This window comes from Leuresthes tenuis, unplaced genomic scaffold (genome assembly GCF_036924035.1).
Source record: "Leuresthes tenuis unplaced genomic scaffold, fLeuTen1.0.hap1 SCAF_16, whole genome shotgun sequence".
Lineage (NCBI taxonomy): Eukaryota > Metazoa > Chordata > Actinopteri > Atheriniformes > Atherinopsidae > Leuresthes > Leuresthes tenuis.
The window spans coordinates 17,232,462-17,248,850 of record NW_027325370.1 but is presented as its reverse complement, the minus strand read 5'-3'; the positions used below and the strand labels follow the sequence as shown (position 1 = coordinate 17,248,850).

General features: G+C 41.0%; 2 protein-coding genes across 5 annotated transcripts in view; both read left to right on the top strand.

Moving 5' to 3' along the window:
• The first annotated feature begins 1,213 nt into the window (after positions 1 to 1,213).
• Positions 1,214 to 4,312, top strand: LOC140271595 (U8 snoRNA-decapping enzyme). 2 transcript variants are annotated; one of them, XM_072366865.1, is made up of 5 exons: positions 1,214 to 1,317; positions 1,441 to 1,557; positions 1,755 to 1,795; positions 3,511 to 3,763; positions 3,836 to 4,312. In XM_072366865.1, the coding sequence occupies exons 2-5, from the start codon at positions 1,441 to 1,443 to the stop codon at positions 4,079 to 4,081; spliced, it is 657 nt and encodes a 218-aa protein (XP_072222966.1). In that variant the 5' UTR covers positions 1,214 to 1,317; the 3' UTR covers positions 4,082 to 4,312. The 2 variants fall into 2 exon arrangements, with proteins under 2 accessions (XP_072222966.1, XP_072222965.1); XM_072366864.1 differs by having other exon boundaries at positions 1,426 to 1,557.
• A 1,418-nt stretch (positions 4,313 to 5,730) lies between these two features.
• Positions 5,731 to 16,389, top strand: part of LOC140271183 (SLIT-ROBO Rho GTPase-activating protein 3-like) — a 36,010-nt gene continuing 25,351 nt past the window's right edge. For 2 of the 3 annotated variants that reach the window (XM_072366296.1, XM_072366295.1), the window contains exons 1-2: positions 5,732 to 5,930; positions 14,036 to 14,381. In XM_072366296.1, coding sequence (XP_072222397.1) covers positions 14,312 to 14,381 — 70 coding nt within the window. In that variant the 5' untranslated portion in view covers positions 5,732 to 5,930; positions 14,036 to 14,311. Of the gene's footprint in view, positions 5,931 to 14,035; positions 14,382 to 16,389 lie in introns of all 3 variants that reach the window. The other variant, XM_072366297.1, reaches the window with a different exon arrangement.

Sequence of the window (16,389 nt, the reverse complement as noted above, 5' to 3'; positions counted from 1 at the left end):
GCTTGACATCGTCGTACAGCTTTACTGAGTTGCTTTTCTTCGAAAAACAAAAGCTAATTTACAGGTATGTTATTCAGGTAACTGAAGACAGAAAGGATAAAAAATATACCAAAGGTACGTTGTTTACTTCTTTATCAGCGCAATAACCGCAAAGGAAAATTTAGAAGCTTTCGAAAAGGATGCTTTGAATTCCTTGTTGTCCCTAATGTAGCATTGATTTTGGTGAAAGGCCGCGTCCCTTATCAAACGTCCCACTAACCACCTCTGATTGGTCAATAGGAATTCCTCAACCAATCAAAGCTTAGAATGTAGTTATTCTCCCTCTTTAGCCCTGAGAGAGACGCTTCTTAAAATATGCTGACAGAAGAATGAAACAGCACTTTATTCAGTCAATTATTAAGTCATGCTGGCTTGCAGGTAATATGTGTGACTCATGTCAGAGAGTTTTTGCTTAGTTTGTGGTGAAGTGATATTTATTTAGTCTGCATAAAACAGACAAAATAAAATAAATCCCACAGTACAGCGCAACACAAACATAAATGGTTCAGTAGAAACGTTCATAAAAACGTAATAATGTCAGCAGTTATGTTATATTTAGATTATGAGCAAAGCTAAATGTAACTTTTGTGAGTGTGATTAGGCATATTGCATAGAAAGATAATGCTAGATATTAAAGGAAAGCTCTTTCTAAAAAGGTTAAAACATTTATTTGTATACGAACTGACCATTCCCTCGCAAATTAAATATTGTGAGTGATCTGCCACCAACTCTTCTTAACTCTTGCACTTTATCTTTCTGCACTTCCTTCTATGCCTGCACTCTATCTCTACTCTGTCACCTCTGACAGAGTCGGACTAGTGGGTTCCTTCTATGTAGTGTATTGTTAGCTTTTTATATAGCTTGTTATATCTTCATTTGTAAGTCGCTTTGGATAAAAGTGTCTGCTAAATACATAAACATAAATATCAATAGATGTTTTGATATCATATCACAGCCCTATGAAGATTAAATTAAAAAAAGGAAAATTGCTTTTGTGAGGCAAATAAAGGTCATCTTATCTTTTCTTATCTTATCTTATCTTATCTTATCTTAATTACTTACTTATTGACTGAAAATATCTGATTCCCACAGCCTGCTCCACACCAGCAGAGGGGGGTAAAGCTTTTTCCAACAAGTCTTAATAATCTTCTTTCATGCTTCCTGTTGTCATAAGTTTGTCTGAATACAAGTCCACAGTCTTTCAAGCAGATCAGTAGGTTTCAGTCAGCTCTCTTGACTCAGCATACGAAGGAGGAGACACAAATAAAAAGAGAGCAGGTGTATTTTCATGACCGCATTGGCAAAGTGCAGCTATTCAGGGTGATCGGGAGTCTCTGAAAAGTGCCTGTGTCTAATTTTGTGCTGCGTTTGTGTGTATACTTGTAGATGGCGAGTGAACAGATGTTGAGGGCGGAGGCGTTGGAATGCTCAGGCTGCAGACAGGCATGCCATGTGATGCTCTACTCTGACACTGAATCTAAGCTGTTTGGGAAAACTCCAATAAAACACATAGTACTGGTGAGCACCATCTGTGTGTGTGTGTGTGAAAGTAGTGCAGTATCTGAACTGACTGAGTCCCTAAATGCACAAGACACTCGCATCTATTTGTGCTTATTTAGGTAAAAACACACATTGTTTTTTTTTTCGTTCCGTCTCTCTTTTTGTGCCGACTCATCAGTGTGTGAGTGTTTAACGGCCTCTGTCCCCTTGCACAGATGCAGATGCGCTTCGACGGACTCCTGGGCTTCCCTGGCGGGTGAGTTATTCCTGGTTTCTGCTTTTGTTTTTTATCCTGTTTGTGCAGGTATGCTCAGCTTTGACAGTGAACATCTCATTTTCATAACAGCCGAGCCCCATCAAAAGAACAGAAACAAACATTCAAACAATGTCACAAAGTGAACATACACAATGCACTCCTCTGCAGAGGAGCGTCTTTATTCTTGCCATTTTAATCAACTGTGTTTGCTAGACTCGTTCTGTTTGATTAGTATTCTGCTAAATATGAATCACTTGTGCCTTTATAACTGTAATTTACAGAAATCACTGCCAGAATTTCTGGTGTGTCACATTGAAATTATGTAATAAGACAGGAAGCCTGAGAAAATATACTGACACAAGCAAAACTAAAGAAAGCTGCTTCTGCAAATGGGAAGAGTTGTCAGAACTGGCTGTGTTTCCCTGTTATATACTACAGACTAATCCCCATAACTATAATTTACACTAACTAATAGCAGGAAATGAAGCCCAAATCAAACTGAAACTTTTGGTTGTCACTGCCAATCAAACATCACAAATATTCATCAAAGTATTGAAGATTCAATGGTTGTTTTGTCTTTGTTATGATCGTTCTCATCCAATTTTCCATAACAGCTCGCTTCACACCAACTGCTTTTTGTGAGCGGAACATCTTCATTTCAGCAACTATATTTTATGAAAGAGGAATTTGTGGCTATATGAGTTTATTTATTTAGTACATTTATTGAAGGAATCCAATGTGGGAAATAATTTGCCATAATTATGTGCCATAATAATCTAACTGTAGATTATGCAAAACTTGTTTTTATGAAGGGTTAACGCACTCAAGAGAGAACAGCATAAAAGACAGTTTAGCCATGTGTAAGAGCACATTTGATTATTAAAATAAAAACCTCACTTCTCACGCTGACACTGAGAGGAAACCACAGGTTTACTCTTTTTCTACTCTTTTTGTGTAAATAAACCATTTACTTTCTAGATTTTTCCACACAAACAAGACTCATAACTCAGATTCAGGTTCTGTGTGCACAGGTGTAACCTCAGCTCCAGCTACATCTATGTGTCAGTAAATATACCAAACATTGGACAACTCTGAAAAATAAAGGAAAATCAAGATGACCCAGCTTTTCATACATTCTGATCTATAGTAATCAGCTTTAATTTCTACAACCCTTCCCACACAGCACCGGGAGGAAATGATCCTCTCAGTCACAACAGTGATAAAATCAGCAGATATGTAGCAGGTGTACCACGGCTGGTTGTATGTTTAGAGAGGTCAGACCTGATTAATGCTTTGTACCATACTGACATGGTCAAACACTGAGATAGCCACATGTCATATGTCAGCCAGGTGCCAGAGAGTCTAAAAGACCTCTAAAGAAACCATATGTTGAAAAGTAGAACCTGGGAACAGATGCACCAAAACATAAAACAGAGTGGAGCAGCATTTTGATAAATCCCTGGAGCTTTAGATTTTTTTAAAAAGAATATCCATGACACACAAACTCTAAAGTCCAGATGACTTGATGTGAAGTGACCCTCTTTAGTGTTCAAATCAAATAACTGAGGGAAGGAGCAGTGCTGCTCGTCATCAGCAAACTGGTGTTGGTCTTTTCGATTAGTTTGATTTATCTCTGTCTCTGGAGAGCATTATGGTTCAGTGTGTTTATCTACTATTTATCTAATGCTAACCTTTGACCCTCCTCATAACGTCAGGCTCGTTAAACCATCAGAGGAGACCCTGGAGGCGGGGCTTAGCAGGGAGTTGTTGGAGGAGATTGGCATAGCGTTGCCTATCTCTGTAGAAGATCATGTGGAATCTCGCTTTGCCCCGACTTCATCACCCTCCTCCTCCTCCTCCTCCTCCTCTCGTCTTATCATTCACTTCTACGTGAAGAAGATTGAAGAGGAGCTGATTAGGGAGGTGGAAAAAGCAGCTGCGTCCACAGCAGCAGATCATGGACTGGAGGTAATGCGTCCTGTTGGAGCGATTTACCAGATTTCGTCTCCGTTATTTGTCACCTGTTTTCTCTCCCTCCAGGTCCTGGGAATGGTCAGAGTCCCACTCTACACCTTGAAAAGCGGTGCAGGTCTCTCGTTTTTCCTTTCGCACTCCTTCATCGGCAACGCTCGCTCCCAGCTGGTCAGATCTCTGCTTCGCCTCCACCTGGTGTCCCCAAACGAGCTGCATAAAGCTCTCGCACAGACTTTGCAGATGCATGCACGCTCCGCTGAAGACCTGCAGGAGGCCCTCGCGTTCACAGAGGTGCAGAAGAGACATTTTTGAAAGACACCAGCACACGTGTAGCACATCCTGCCAATTTTTGACACTTTTGACCCTGAGTGTTACAAAATCCTTCCCCCACACACACACACACGCACACACACGCACACACACACACACACACACAGTGGCATGCTGATTCTGAACTGGTGATTCATAACTACATACTGTGCATTAAACACATTATCAGTTCCTTCTTTACCATTATTGGAAATAAAGTTACACTTTACGCTTTCATTTCGCTTCTTTGAATCATCACTACATTGTTGATTTCAAGCATCAAAACTCCTTCATAAAAGCCAGGTGGAAGACATATTATTATTCTAACACAAACATTGACACCTACAAGCTACTGGCAGCTTGTAAGAAGAAAAAGCTTAACGTGACCGTAAAAGAACATAAGATGCAGGGTTATGTTGCCTAATATGGCACTGCTCAGGCTCCCTTGTGGTTTTCTTTAACCGCCAGGATCAAAGGGGCATGATGAGGAGAAATGTATGTCAAGCAGAAGTCTTTGTCTGTGTGCTGCTCTCATTTTTCGCTTATGAAGTTATAGCACAGCACTGCGGGTGCAATCCAGGATTAATTGTGTCCATGACATACCGTATAGCCTGTGGGCAAAGATTTGATTCTGTTTAAGTGTACCCTCGGTGCACGTAACGCGCCTGCACCAGATGTTGGTAACCTCATTCCCAGACAATATTGCTGGCAGTGAGCTGGAGCAGAGACAGTATGCCAAACTGTTGTCTTTTGAATGCATCTTGTTGTATGGATCACTGTACAATTCAGCAGCAGAACGGGCAAAAAGAATGCAACAAAACATTGATTAGTTGCTCAGCAGGTTGTCTACAGCACATCAATCTGATCAAACACACAGCAACTGAAGGGATCCCTCACCTTGTATTGAGCTTTATAATGTAATAGGTTTAATGCAGACTTATTTCATTGTGAAAGGACAGGTGCATGCCTTGATAATAAGCTCACACCGACTGACTCATCTTTAAGCAGGAGTTTATAAAATTAGCAGTGCAGGCAGAATTAATTAAAATTTTGGAGGGTGAGTTAAGTCGTGTGATCTGCTGCCGATAAGCTCCCGATCAGGATCCAAAAAAGCACCACATGCAGCGAAACAGACAGGAAGCCGAGGAGACGGCAGAATGAAACACCCCGTCTGTGGTTGTGTTTATGTGATAATGTGGGTTTTTCTGTAACGCTGCTTGAGGATATGCCTCCATGGAGCGAGTAAACAGCTGCATCCTGCGCTCAAGTGTGAGAGGAGAAAGGATGCTGTCATGTGATGGTGTAAGGGCGAATAATACAAGGTCATCAGAAACACATTTGGAGCGAAAAAGCAAGGAGGGAGGGAGAGGGGGCAGTGCAGGCTGGGGATGGATGGAAGGATGGATGGAGGGGGAGAGAGCTGGAGCAAGGGATGCTGAGGGAGAAAGATGGTATATTCATAGCAGCAGCGGTATTTATAGCCGCCCAGAGGAGAGGAGAGCACGGGGGGCGTGGCTTGGGTTGTGGCTTTCTCGCTGCCTCGTATGGCAGAGAAGGAGGGAGGAGGGAGTGGGAGGAGAGAGGCAGCTCTGGCGCGAGTGAAGAGGCATATTTTGCAGGAGGGGGGGAGGGCTGTTTTCAAGTGTGTGTGTGTGTGTGTCCCTGAGAAATGAGAGGAAGAGGAGGGAGGAGAGTACTGAGCTGAGAGAAATCTGTCAGATTCAAACACACTGCTCTGTGTGAGCGCACGCATGTGTGTGTGTGTGTGTGTGATAGAGAAAACAAGGGATGAGGAGAGAGGCGGAGAGCTGAGGAACAGATAGAAAGAGACAGAGGAGGACCACAAAGTGAGGTATGTACGGCTGTCATGCTGCTCTTGAATCTACAAACAACCTGTGTGTGCGTAAGAGAGTGTGCGCGCGTGACTCCAGTGATTGTGTGTTTGTATGTAGTTAAGTGCTTTAGATGGACACTGTATTCACTTTGGGGACAAATGGAGCTCCTGTCTGTTAATCAATTATGTAATACGTGTGCACCATTTTCAGGGTTGATGCCGTGTCTGTTTACATGCTTGTATAATTATCCTGAGGTGTTTATCTGGCCATTGTGTGGAGCCTGGATACACTGCCTTGACCATATGGGCTGATTTTCCAACCATTGCAAATATAACTCAACACTTCAATGCTGTAAGAGCTGTGGGACCTTAATTCCACTTCTGTGCCCATCACAGATGACTCCCATTATGCAATTAAAGGACTCGGATAAGCATTAAGAAGCCTCTCAAATGTATCTGCAAAGTAGCATTCCCTTTCTGCTCTTGGTTGACAGTGCAACGAGCAGCTGGAGCTAAGAAACGCAACCTTTTAAGCATTTTTGGATCAGTTTGGGCTTAGTTGAACCTTGGTGGAGGTCCAGGTTTAGTATCAGAACGTGATCCTGGATGCACATCAATTTGGAAAATTGCAGAGCTGCTCACAGGTTGCAAAGCAACATTGTTCAAGATGTAAATCCTTAATCTCGAATGGCAACATGCCACAAAGGTTGAAGGCTACCATCTTGCTGTTTTTGCTTTAAAGCATCTAAAAAAAACCAGAATACTTTCTTATCAGTTTGAGATTTGCGATTTTTTTTTTGTATTGCATTCATTTTTGCTGTACTTGCACAAATTGCATCATGTGCTACTTATTCTGAACTGCTCCACTTCCCCTCATGTAGCGGTTTGCCTGTGAGCTCTGGTTGAGACGTAAGTTCCATTACAGGAACTCAAACGTTTAATTTTCCTCCGTATTTGAATCTGCAACATACATTTTACCATAAGCAAAAGTCCTCATGACCCATTGTATTTCATTCTGATTTTAGACACAGCCATGTGTCAGCATTTCCCCAAAGCCATTTTCATCACTGCAAAACTTACATTCTAACAAAGGGTTTTTATGCCAAATGATTTCTCTTGAATCAAGCACTTTGGTTCCTAATTATCTTTCAAAGATAATTTAACATCTTACGGAGATTTTTTTTTCTAATTAAAATGATACTTGAGGCAAGAAATGTTAAGATTATAAAGCTTTTTGCTGAACTTTCTCAAAAAACAGAATTTAGTTTGATCCTTTTCATCAAGTTAGATGCTAAATATAAGCTAACAAGCTAAATGTAGGCTACTTGTTTTTTTGGTTTAGATTCAAGCCATCATTCAAACCCCATTTTGTGACTTTTTCTCTTGTTTTTGCAGTGTACTTAAAAGTACTTTACTCACCTCTGAGTCTTCCTATGAAATGTCTCCAAAGGACACTAGTTGTATCAAGGTTCTTAGTGAGATTGATTCGGCAAATCTGACAGCAGAACCAGACCTAAACTGACCTTTTAATTAGCTCTCTCAGAGAATTTTCCAGTGCTTGTGCATAAGTGGGGCTTTCAGCTGTGTCCAAGGGGCGGATGTGGCCAGCCTCCCACCCCTTTACACTACTCCACTGTTTCAGTTAACTTTTTTTTTTTTCCATTTTTGCTCTCTACCAGGACCAACAGGTATGCATTCCCCAAGCATTACCTGTAAATGATCTTTTGCAAAGAAGTCAATCATGGCACGACACCAGTGGAAATCTTTTTGAGCCCAGAACTGCCGTCAGTGCTTTTGTAGTTTGGGGCCATGCCAGAATGTAAAATTCCCCTTCTTTTTTCTGCTCCTGCCAAACATTATTAATATGCACTGTTTTACGTTGTGTCTGATGCTCGAGTCCCCGGAGTCCACACTTTATTTATTTTTGTTTCATTATGTGCCACCTTGAAACCAGCCGTCCCTGTGTTGTGTGTTTTGGCAGCGATGAGAGGATTAAGCTGCTGCTGGAAACTTTCAGTGAAAATTTGCAGGTACAGAGTAATTCTCTACAGATGGTGTGAGACTAAAGACCTGTGGTGGCACATTATGATACAGCTTCCTGTTTGCCGTGGCAGCTCCTGCTGCAGTTGAGAAATTTAAACACGTTCTCAGCGACACTTGAGGCTGGAGCCAGTATGAGAGCACTTTACCAGTTGTAGCGCAGTCAGGTGAGCATTTTGAGATGCTTTCAGATTTAAATCCATCAGGCAGTAAACAGGCTGACAGCTTCCAGTGGGTCTACGTTTTGCAGAGTAATATGGTCGTGAGAAACTGTGGTCTTAGTCTGATTGGTGTGTAGATTTAATCTTAAAGGGAGATCATGTAACTTTAGTTGGAAAGAGAAAACACATCCTCCAACTAAATCACGCTTTGCTTTAGCAGCTTTTCTTGGTCAGGATCAATAAATTACACCCATTAATGTTAGTAAACATTTTACAAAACATTTTCCATAGTGACAGTGAGATCCTTCTCTTGATCTGAGCTTTGAGCATGTAAACATTAGTTATTGTTACAGAGGCTGCAGTAGAGCATACGTTCCTCAACTTAAAGGGCCATTACAGTAATTTAGTGTTGCATCTTCATTTAGAGACTCAAAAGAGGCATATTTTTGTTTATCTGATTGCTAAAACAGATGCAGAGGAAGTGAATATGTCATAATATTCAGTTGCCATTAGTGGGCAAAAACTGGATTATGTTTAAACATAAAGCAGCCTGACAGCAGTTTTCATTCAGTCCCTTTCTACCTGCTAAATATCCACTTCTACCCTCAGTTTGTAATGTAGGTTTTTAGTTGAGCCTAAGTGAAGGTGAACCTTGTCAAGTACCTTCATCGACAGATGAGCAGTGCATGACACAATACACTGAGTCATTATTTATTCACCAAATATCACTCAAAATGTAGAAGCTGTTTGTGAAAAGACTAAGTAAATACCATGATCCAACAGCTTGTAGAACCAGTTTTAGCAGCAATAACTTAAAGTAATGGTTTTCTGTGTGACGTTATCAGTCTCTCACATCATTGTGGAGGAATTTTGTCCCACTCTTCTTTATAACGTTGTTTCAGTTCATTGAGGTTTGCAGCAGTGGTTTATGCACAGCTCTCTTAAGGTCCCACCACAGCATTTTAGTCAGGTTGAGGTCTGGACTGGACCATTGTAACACCTCAATTCTTTTCTTTTTCACACATTCTGTTGTAGATTTGCTGCTGTGTTTGGGATCATTGTCTTGTTGATGACCCAGTTTGAGCCAAGCTTCAGCTGTCAGACAGATGACGTCACATTTGACTCTGGAATATTTTGGTATCTAGAGGAGTTCATTGTGGACTCAATGCCAGCAAGGTGTCCAGGTCCTGTGGCTGTAGAACAAGCCCAAATCATCAGCCCTCCACCCCCGTGCTTGACAGTTGGTATGAGGTGTTTGTGCTGATATGCTGTGTGTGGATTTCTCCAAACGTGCTGCTGTGCATTATGACCAAACATCTCCACTTTGCTCTGGTCTGTCCAGAGGACATTGTTCCAGAAGTCTTGTGGTTTGTTCAGATGTAACTTTGCAAACCTAAGCTGTGCTGCCATGTTCTTTTTAGAGAGAAGAGGCTTTCTCCTGCAGCCCTTCAAAACAAGCCATACTTGTTCAGTCTTTTTCTAAATGTACAATCATGAACTTTAACATTTAACATACTAACTGAGGCCTGTAGAGTTTGAGATGTAGCTCTTGAATGTCTTTCACCTGTGAATAATCTTTCTTTCTGTAAAATGATGGATAATGGCCTTATAACCCTTCTCAGATTGATGGGCAGCAACAATTGGGTTTCTAAGATCTTTGCTGATGTCTTTCCTCCTTGGCATGTATTAACACACACCTGAATGCTCCAGACCAGCAAACTGACAAAACTCCTGCTTTTATAGAGCGGCTCACACTTATTGATGATCAATTAATCAAGTGCATCTGATTAGCAGCTCCTGGCTGCTACTTCCCCTCCTAATCCCTGGTTTTCCTAGTCCATGCTTACTATAAGTAGTAAGAGTCTTTGTCTTTTCTTTGTATACTATGTCATGTGTTGTTGATCATCTGAGGTTATATTTGCCTAATTTTAAGACCTGGTAAAGACCAGGTTATTTTCTATAATGTACTGCAACATAACCGCAGAATTGAGCAGGTACGGTGAAAATGAGTGATTCCTCCTAATTGTAACGAGGCTCTTCTCTATCAATGAGCCTCTTCAACCCGTCTGTCAGGCCAACTTGTGTTCACGTACAGCTGAAGCATGGCTGACAGCTCAGATTAGCAGAAGATCATGTTTGACATCCTCACGCACCTCTTTAACATTTCAGTTCTTATCTGTAATCTACTCTTTTTTCAGAGCTAATACATGAACATCTCTGCGAGTCATTGCTGCTCAACAGAAACGTTACATTTCCCAAAAGTGAGCTTTTCAGGAGGTGAGATCATCTGGCTTACTGTCCCAACGACATCCATGTGTTTCCCTCCTTTATATTGCACAGACTTAGTTTGGCTTTGCACAAGGTTTGCAGAGTTCAGGGTGGATTTTCTGCTCATAAGACGCAGCTGTTGAGCGACAGCAGAGCTTTAAGAACTTAAAAATCTAACATGGCTAACAAAGTTCTGTACAGTTACTTTAGATTGGTTGACAAAGCAGTGTTGCTGGCTCTCAGCAGTGTCAGGAAATCCCCTTAGTGTATCAGCACATAAAATCGAACACAATGTCTCATTGACATTACTTGTGCATACTGTTCTGTATTCTTTGATAAGGAAAAAAAATTCCCATAGCTATAAGGATATATCGCTGTTCTTTTTCAGTGTAATTCATATTCACCATGTGTACCACATGACCTGCGCCTTTTATTAACCTTGACTTCAAATAGGAATAATAACCTCCATCTCTCTGTCCTGGTTGTCCTTTTAGCTTCTCAGAACAGCTTTTTCTGAGTCTCTTACAGCCCCTCCTCTTTCTCAGATCATTTACATCCGCTTTGTTGTGTGCAGATTAAGGTCGTACGCTGATGAACCCCCAGAGCCTTTGGAGGTCTCAAGGCCTCGCAGTCTCATTTGTGGAAATCTCTTTGCGTTCTTTCACAGCCCTTCCACATTTGCTCCTTACTTCCGTCTGAAACCGTTACTGAAATGTGTCTGCATCACACCCACTGCACTGTCAGGTCGTGTCACCTTTTTTTCATGTGAAGCTGCAACATGCCTCCATTATTGGAAAGTTTTCTGTGGATTATAGCAGACCACATTAAACCAGACCGCTGATGGAGTTGGTATTTCTTCTAAAATGAAATGACTGTTTGAGGCTGATTGAGGCACATTTTGGCACTCATTGCAGAGTGCTGAAACCTGTTGAGAAACTGACACAGGATGTGGGAAGTGAAGTTGTCTGTGCCTTGCCAGCTTGCTGAGATTAAAAGGAAGATATGAGCAGCGCAGAAATGTATTTTCATTCCTCAATAAAGTCTTCAGAAATAGTCAGAAATCCTCATTGTAGAAATGTTAGATCCCAAACTGCTCAATTCTAGGAGCACAAACAAACATAAACAAATCATATCTTTTTAGCCAGTGCTGCCCTTCAGTGAAAAGCAGAGGAGGTTATGCACACTGAAGGTGTACCATCCATTTGGCTGTGACTGTGTTGGCTTGAAACTTCCTCTTTGTTTTTAACTTTCACCACTCATTCTCACTGAATGTGTCAGAATTTGTTTGGTTTTTGGGTTGTTAGTTTATTCTTTGCCTTTGGGCCTCTTGATGTTTTTTTTTTCATATACTTCCTGATTGCCTCACCTAACAGTTATTTTTGCAATTATTTCCCTCAGTATATTTACTCCTGGTTTTCAGTTGATTCTTCATTTCGTGTTTCATGTGGCTTGTTGTTCTGTTCCAATTGTATTCTCTGTTGTTCTTTTTCACGCCTCAGTTTGATTAATTAAAAACCTCCGAGACCATCATCTGTCTTCACCTCCTCTTTCTCAGTGCTGCATTTGGGCCCACTTTTGCCAAAACGTTGACACTCTGTATTCATGTTCTTGAGTTTGTCTTCAGCATTTGTTCAGTTTATTTTCTTGTTGCTTTCAGTCCTTGGTTTAGGTTAAATGACTCTGTACCTGCCATTGTCTCTGAATGTCTTTGGATGTAGCACTTTCACCTCCAAGCTCCTTTCATGTTCTCCCTGTGCATTTGTGGGTTTTCTCCGGGTACTTCGGCTTCCTCCCACCATCCGAAAATATGCATGTTAGGTTAATTGGTGATTCTAAATTGACCCGAGGAGTAAGTGTGAGCGTGTATGATCTGTGACAGCTGAGATAAGCTGCAGGACCCCCGTGACCCTGAATTGGATTAAGCGGGTATAGAAAAAGGATGAATGTCCTCAGTCAAATAGCCAAAAAAAAAGACCCCCAGCCATCTTTTCATATCCTCTTTTCCTTGACCTCTTTGAAAACATCATGGGGTTTGTAAAGATGTCAGAAGAAAATTCTTCAGGACTAAGGAAGAGACAGCCGAGCTGCAATAATGTGAGCATTGTCACACTGATCTGTGATGTGGGTCTGCAGCACTGCAACTGCAAATGTTCAATAAACATTCTACAAAAAAGTTAATCTGTTACAACCTTACTGCATTGTTACATGAAAATAATATTGGAGACTATATAGAATAATTTTTTATCATCAAAGTTTGTAACTGAAAAAGGACAGAAAAAAGGGAAATATATTGTTGCCACAGGCTGCTCATACTCATCCTCCTGTCATCTTATTTATCCGCATGAATCACAGTTAGAACGACTGAAAATAATCGAGTGTTATAACACTTGTGGCCACAAGGAATTGTGTGGCCTGGTGTAACCTGTGCTAAAGGAGATAATGAAGGAAGCATTGGAGCTGCTTTCTTTATTATTTTGATAATTCAAACAGCTCTTGTCGTGGCTGCTATTCAGATTCTTCCAGGTCTTTTCTCTGTTAGGAAAGTTCTCAGGCAAAATAGACTATTCGTCTAGGTCTTGTCCTTAGGTCTTCATACTCATCTTTTGTCACTTTACTCATCAACCCTCCCAGTGTTTATAGCTCTCTGTTTCCCTCAGCCATGTGCCAGTTCGTCGTTGTCTCATTCCATGGTTTCCCCTGTCCTGCTGCTTCATTGCACTTTTCATTAATTTTGAGTTTTTGGACTTTCCTGTTCTACAGCACCCTTTGGTTTGCTTAATGAAATACCTCTTTGGTTCATTGGTTATTTGCCTCCAGCCTGTCTGGACTTTGATCGACCTCTATCTCCTTCCCCGTGGAACACAACAGAATGAGATATTTTATACCCTCAGGGGCACAAACAAAGTTGTTGTTGACTTTTCTTCTGAGTTTTTAAGTTGGAAGTGACTGTAGACATCCAAAATGTGATCTTAAGCACAAAATAAGTGATTTTAGAAAAAATAATGTGTCCTTTCTAAGAGTGAGAAAAAGAAAATGGTATCAGCAGCTCCTCCAGTCCGACATATGTGTACTAAATTTCACTCTGGCTAGGCAGACTGTAATGTTTTTAGTAGAATTACTGCAAAGGTAACTTGAAAAACAGCATTTAAAAGTCATTAAAACATCAACAAACCACAAGTTGGCACAGAAAGAAGATAACAGACTATTTTCTGGTTGGCCTTCAGTCTCCACTACATCCTGCTGTGAGACCAGATTTCTCATCTTGCAACACAGTAAAAATCATTGCAGGCATTTTTTTATTTTTAATTATCACTTTTATGGACATCCCCAACCACCGTCCTCAAGGCAGCAAATGTCCTTCATTACTGCTATTATTCAGCACTTCTCATCTTCCCATCCCCCATTTATTATACATACTGTCTCACATCCACATCACTCTGCCCTCTTACTGTCCACTCTGTGTTCTGCCTTCTTATTAAATCTCTGTTCTCTAGTGTCACTGTCCCTTCCTTTCGTATCACCCTGCCCTCATTTGACTGACTCTTTCATTCCCTCGTTCTGGTCTGAAAAATATCTTGCCCGTTGTTGCCCTCTTGTCATCGTATCAGCTTCCTCTCTAACCACCCTCTTTTTTCCCCTCTGTTTGCTACTCAGGCCAGTTCACCTATGGATCTGTGCTCAAATCAGGAGCCCATCGGATTCCATGGACAAATCGACCCAACTGACATCCCCACTGAGAGTCAATCGACCCTAATGCTGATGCGCGGCACGCAGCTGTAGAGCAACAAGGCCAAGGGGTCAGGGGTGAAGGGTCACGGACTAGCGAGCTGAGGTTGAGAGGTTTGAGAAGGGGGTGACTGCGAGGCTACGAGAAGAGTCAGGAATCGGGAAGGAAGGTCTCATTGACAGAGGAAGGGCAAAGGATCAAAGATGATGACATCACATGGAAAGCTGAGGAGGGAGAAGGGGAGTTTGGCCGAGTATGATTCGCAGATGAAAGGTAAGCCGCTCTGTATGCACATATATGTGGCCTTTATCGCACTTCTGTTTGCTCATGTGTGCCTACCTGCACGCATGGCTGCATGTAAAGCAGCACATACACACTGATGCGTGAATGCGTGCAGTTGCTCTGCACACTCATCCAGCCATAAATTTATAGGCATCCATATGGGTGCATGTCCTCATGAAAAAGCCCACGTTTTAAGAAGCTGAAATTACACTTCATGTGAACTTCCCTGCAAAGATTTTTCTTGTGGCTGTAGGTCAGAAATATTTATGGACCTGTAAAGTTGCAAAGAGAGGTTGTGATAAAAGTGGAAACATGACCATGACCAATATTATCAGGCTTTCACATGACAACGGCATGCGTGTGTATGTCGTGTGCCGTGTTTTGGAGTGGGCATGTCGTGGCTGGCTGGCTCTACGTACTGTACTACAAGGGTGTATTTATAGCTAGTATTAGTGATGCTGTCTCCTCACATCCAGTCAGCCTTGGGCTGTGTACTCGCACAAAGACAGGGAAAAAGAGTAAAAAGGGGAAAGATGGAGCTGGCAGAGTGGGGAGTGGAGAAGAAAGAAAAACAGAGAGAGCAGAAAATGGCAAAGGAAAAATTTGAAAGAGGTGAGAGAAGAAAATGAAGGCAGTCTTATTTTTAGGCGCGATGTTCCTATTAGCCTTTTCATAACAAAGTGCAGCATCGTGACACTTTGCTTTTGGCTTTGCTGTGTTTACTTACAAGCTTTGTGTTTATAATATCATGTTCTGCAGGATTATAAGAAGTGAAGTGTGTGTAATGAACCATATGTTGATGTCAAAGTACTCTGCAGAGCAATCAAACAACTCAGTGACAGCATTTTATCAAATCTTGTCAGCTGACAGAAAGGCTATAATTATTATTGATTCACAATATAATCTACTAGATGTGTGGGTTGGGATGTTTTTCAGGTGAAATCTGAGATTGCAGAGGGTATTATAATGATATAATCCAGTGTGTGTTTTATTTGTGATCCTTGTAAATTGTAAATACCAATTGTAAACTAGTTGGGATGCTGTGTAAAATGTAAATAAACACAGAATGTAATGATTTGCAAATCTCAGAAAAGTCAATATCTTCTCACAGAAGAGCATAGTAACTATTTTACTATTAGTTTAAAAAATATCAGCTTGAATTTGACGGCAGCAACAAAAGGCTGGAAAAGTAAGTAATACTAAGAAGAAGCAGCTGGAGGAACATGTTGCAACCAATAAGGTTAATTGGCAACAAGTCAGTAACATGATTGGGTCTAAAAAGAGCACCTTAGAAAGACTCTGTTCAGCAGTCGTGGAAAAATTTCAGAACAATGTTCCTCAGAATTGAATATTCCATCATCTACAGTACATAAAATCATTCAAAGAATCAGAGAATCTGGAGAGATCCCTTTGAGATAAAAATCAATATTGGTTGCTAGTGATCTTTGGGAAGCATTCACGCTTCACACACACACACATATGTAAATTCTACTAATACATTTAGAACTTTTTATATCATATTCACAAGTTATGAGTCTAGGCAGACATAAATGTAAACCCTAACTTGACCGGTTGGTTGAGACATATAACCATGAGGTGGTCTTAAACATGTGAATTAATGACACAGTACTATATTGCAATAAATGTTATTTATCATTTCTTTATTATTATTAAATACACACATGAATTTACTCAGTTGTCAACTGTACGCTGTTGATGAAGTCACGCAGTCACAAATATTATGTAGTGGTTTAGATACATTGTATTGGAAATAATAATATATTTAATTGTTAAAAAAGTCATTAAAAGCATGACATTTGCTTTACCAGTGTAGCGGGAGAACTGAAACTTGCTTCAAACTGAAGTAACTGTTCTTAGTGACTGCAGTTTTTAATGTACTGAGTGAGAAACTCATCATTTAGGAGCAGGACAGCAAAAAGTAAGAGGCAGAAGCAACACAAACACCTCATTCCAACTGTCAAGCATGGGGATGGAGGGC

Excerpts from the sequence above, each read along its gene's own strand:
- LOC140271595 (XM_072366864.1), top strand. The coding sequence starts at position 1,426 with ATGGCGAGTGAACAGATGTTGAGGGCGGAGGCGTTGGAATGCTCAGGC. Across the intron at positions 1,796-3,510 it reads CTCCTGGGCTTCCCTGGCGG|GCTCGTTAAACCATCAGAGG; the intron begins GTGAGTTATTCC and ends TCATAACGTCAG. Across the intron at positions 3,764-3,835 it reads CAGCAGATCATGGACTGGAG|GTCCTGGGAATGGTCAGAGT; the intron begins GTAATGCGTCCT and ends CTCTCCCTCCAG.